Raw genomic sequence first — 3,843 nt, 5'->3', positions numbered from 1 at the left:
AAAAAAAAAAAAAAAAAAAAAAAAAAAAAAAAACTGTATTTTGATTAATATCTTTGTAGCCCGTTTGCTTCCGCATATTTTCTGATTAATTTATACTGAATATAAAAATTATAATTAATTAAGCTACCGCTCTATCTTATTTAACTTTTTGATTTATTTTTTTTTCCTCCGATATTCTAAACTCATTTCAAACTCATTTTTATGCGCTAATGGAGACCCAAGTCTTTTGTCCTAAAGTCAACAAGGTTCGGACAAGGACAAAAGAGTCGACCGGTTTGGTACTTTGGTTAGTATAATTAATATATATATACTAATATTTTAATCAACTCAATAAAGGGGGGGGCAAGGAAAAAGAAAACCTTATATTTATTTTCTTAACTGTCTGTATGATATTATCTTCCTTTTTTTTTCTTTTTTCTTTATCGTATATGACAGATTATCTTTCAAAAAAAAGTAATTAAAAAAAAAATGATAATATCTTTAGGGGGGAAAAAAAAAGGAAAAATAATAATAACATAACCAAATTCTAATCGGAATAGTCCTTTTGTCCTAAACGAGTCGGTTTGTTAGTATAAAAATATGTGACTAAATCACAAAGAGGCGACATAAAAACAAAAACTTGAGCGAGAGAGAGAAAGAAGAAAATTAACAAGCATGGCTTCAACAACAACAATAGCAATACCAATTGATGTCGTGGAGGAGATCCTCCAAAAGATTGCCTTGAAATCTATCATCAGATTTAAGTGCGTTTCGAAGCAATGGAAAACGTCAATCGAATCCCATAGTTTCATCGATAGACATCGGATGGATAGCTCCCGGCGCCGGAAAATCCTTTTGGCTTTCGGTTGCCGAGACCACGGAGACTACTCTCCACCGTTTCTTTTCCCCGAAGAAGAAGACGAAGACGAAGTTAAAGAAGAAGAGATCTGCTATATCGGCAACTGCGACGCTTCCCGTATCTCACTTACATGCGACGGTTTGATCTGCATCCCGGGGTCGGATTCCATTGAAGTTTGTAACCCGGCGACTCGAGTATCCCGGCGATTCCCTACCGGCGAATCTCTCGTCTCGAATCCAATCTTTCTTCATAAAGGAACCGGGGGTATCCCCGCCGAATCTCTTGTGCACCGTCAAAGATATTTAGAGCATGAACACGTGCCTAAGTTCCCGACGGCGGCACCAAGCTCGTTTGGATTCGGTAAAGATGAAGTTACCGGTGCGTATAAAGTCGTTGAGCTACGTGCTCATCCTCGTTCCTCGCTCATCGTTGGCGAGTGCAATGTTCTTGATCTCCAAACCGGGCGGTGGAGACACGTCAACATCGTTCCTTATAAGGTTTTTGCCAGGGAAAGATCCGTCTATGTCAATGGTTCCCTTCACTGGTTCACTGTTGATCTCTGGGAACCCAACGCTTCAAGAATTGTTGCGTTTGATCTTCATCTTGAAGAGATTAGAGTCGTCTCCCACCCAAACCCGATCTATTCTTCAGACGATGGCGGCACTCCCTATTTCTCTGAGCTTCTCCTCCTCCGAGACCGCCTCTCTGTATCCGAGATGAGGACCACTAATGTTCCCCATCCCCGACTCGATATCTGGAGCATGTTGGATGCAGTAAAACAAGGATGGGTTAAGATGCATTCTTTGTGTTTATGCCAACTTTATCGACCACGATCAAGTGAGACTCGCCTATTCACGCCCTTGGTGATTCTTGACGACGACCAAGGAGATGGAGGATTGCTGATTGTTTGGGATTATCAAGAGTCTTTGTTCATGTCTTACCCTAAAAATTTCCTCCTTAACAAGGTTTCTGCATACGCTCGTGTTGTTGCTTCATCTTACTTCCAAACTCTGGTTCCTGTTCCCTAAGTATGTATGTCTCCTTTGCGTTTTTTCTTTTCTTTTTTCTTTTAACATTATACTCTGCTTTTTCTTTATCACTACAAGTTGATTCATCAACATAAGTTTTGGCAAGTCCTTTACTACTTTCTTTTAGTAATCCGATAATTGAGGTTTTCAATACTTATGAAACACATCAAATATTTACTACCACCAATCTAATTGTTGGTTGGAATGACCAGTGGCGAAAGTTAACTCTCCACACTATCAAAAGAGGGATTTGTGTATAAAATCTTAATTTATTATTTCACATGCATGTTACATCTAAAAATTATGTAAATACATTTTACATAAAATGAAAATAATAATATACTATATACACAACAACAACAACAACAACAACAAATATTTGACTCGAATAAGTATTACACAAAATAAAACACAACAATATTAATACTCGAATAAATTTGACCTCCACAATCTCCGAAATATTGTCAGCAAATAGAGAGACTCATTTATCCATCAACAATGCACGATAGAATTACAAAAATAATTTCATTGAGTTATGGCTCGAATAAATTGGGGCCAAAGCTTGTACTCTCTATTTATGATATTGTATTATCTTAAGAAAATTAACATTGTTTAACATAAACCAAACTCTAATCGGAATAGCAATGACATTGATTGATAATTTGATTACGACTCAAGTCTAATTGGAGTCGGATTGTTAGATATAAATATATATATATATATACACACAGTAAGTTTCATTGAGTGAGAATAAAAAACATGGCTACTGCTTATCGTTCGTATGATGATCTCTTCGTCGAGGAGATTTTCTTAAGGCTTCCATTGAAGTAATATTATTTCTACGTCATTTTTCTACATTCCTCATATAATAAGGAACAATATTGAGGCATCGGGCAACACAATCTATTGCCATACAGGCCCAATTAAGCAAAAACTTGGAATATTGAGGCCTTTTAAGCACAGTATTTTTAATTTATTTTTATATCTCTTTAATTCACTATCACAAGCCATTTCGTTACGTATCAGCAGTTTAGATTAAGCCAGACTTTAACCCTCATTTTATGAATAATGTTCACTAGTCTCATCACGTACCATATTAAACTACCACAATTTGGGTACTTTAGACTTGCATGCTTTCGTTTGTACTTTACTCCATAAGAAGGCAATTACCAATATGTAATTTTTGGCTAACAAATCAAAATTAGAGCATTCTTATAGTCTTTCTACATCAAACAATGATTTTGGATTTGTGTCTATAAATGATAGGAATAAATTTAAAGGAATCAAATTATTGAGAGAGAGAATGTGGTGAATGGTGGAAGAGAGACTTTGAGATAAGAGTGTAAAGATATGTGGTTGAGCCCACATATATGAATTTAGGCCATGATATTATTATAGACTTCTCGATCGATCAAATTCACTTTCAAAGGTCCTTTCTTGAAAAAGGCAAAGGCATATAACTCACAAAGTGATCAACACACATTTTTTTGACAAAACTTCCCTCTCTTATGCTTTAACACAAAACACTCTCTAACTCGTGTCACTTTCTTTTGACCCCAACCATACCCTACCCCCTCCATAACCTCATCTCCATATAATATGTCTCTAGTGTTGATACATACACATATCCAAAAAACTTATAGCTGATTTGGCCTGAACTGATGAGATCCCAAGCATATGTACATACACTTATATATTTGACATATAATAAGTCTTTCGAGTGAAGTAATACGTGTTTCTAGCACTAGATATACATCCTTTTAGTTAGTTTTTGTCCAGAGTTCTATGAGTACAGAGAGAATTAGTTATATCATTAATCTTTTCAAAATGTTATAACTTTTAGTGACGTCTGTGTAAATATAAATAAGAAGATGCCATTTCATGAGCAATCATGATTTTATTTGGGAAAAATGAATTGATAATACAATGTCTTTTTCTTGCTCGTGAGTGCCCCCACTTTGAAGTGGATTCTTTGGA

The 3,843-nt window shown here is 35.7% G+C and overlaps 1 protein-coding gene across 1 annotated transcript; it reads left to right on the top strand.

The window, feature by feature from the left end:
• Positions 655–1,866, top strand: LOC104739817 (F-box/LRR-repeat protein At2g43260-like). Its single transcript, XM_010460276.2, has one exon. It carries the CDS (start codon positions 655–657, stop codon positions 1,864–1,866), a length of 1,212 nt encoding a protein of 403 aa, XP_010458578.1.

The sequence above is a fragment of the Camelina sativa genome, chromosome 14 (assembly GCF_000633955.1).
Source record: "Camelina sativa cultivar DH55 chromosome 14, Cs, whole genome shotgun sequence".
Classification (NCBI taxonomy): Eukaryota; Viridiplantae; Streptophyta; class Magnoliopsida; order Brassicales; family Brassicaceae; genus Camelina; species Camelina sativa.
The sequence above is the reverse complement of the archived record's forward strand: the minus strand, read 5'-3'. Positions and strand labels throughout refer to the sequence as shown.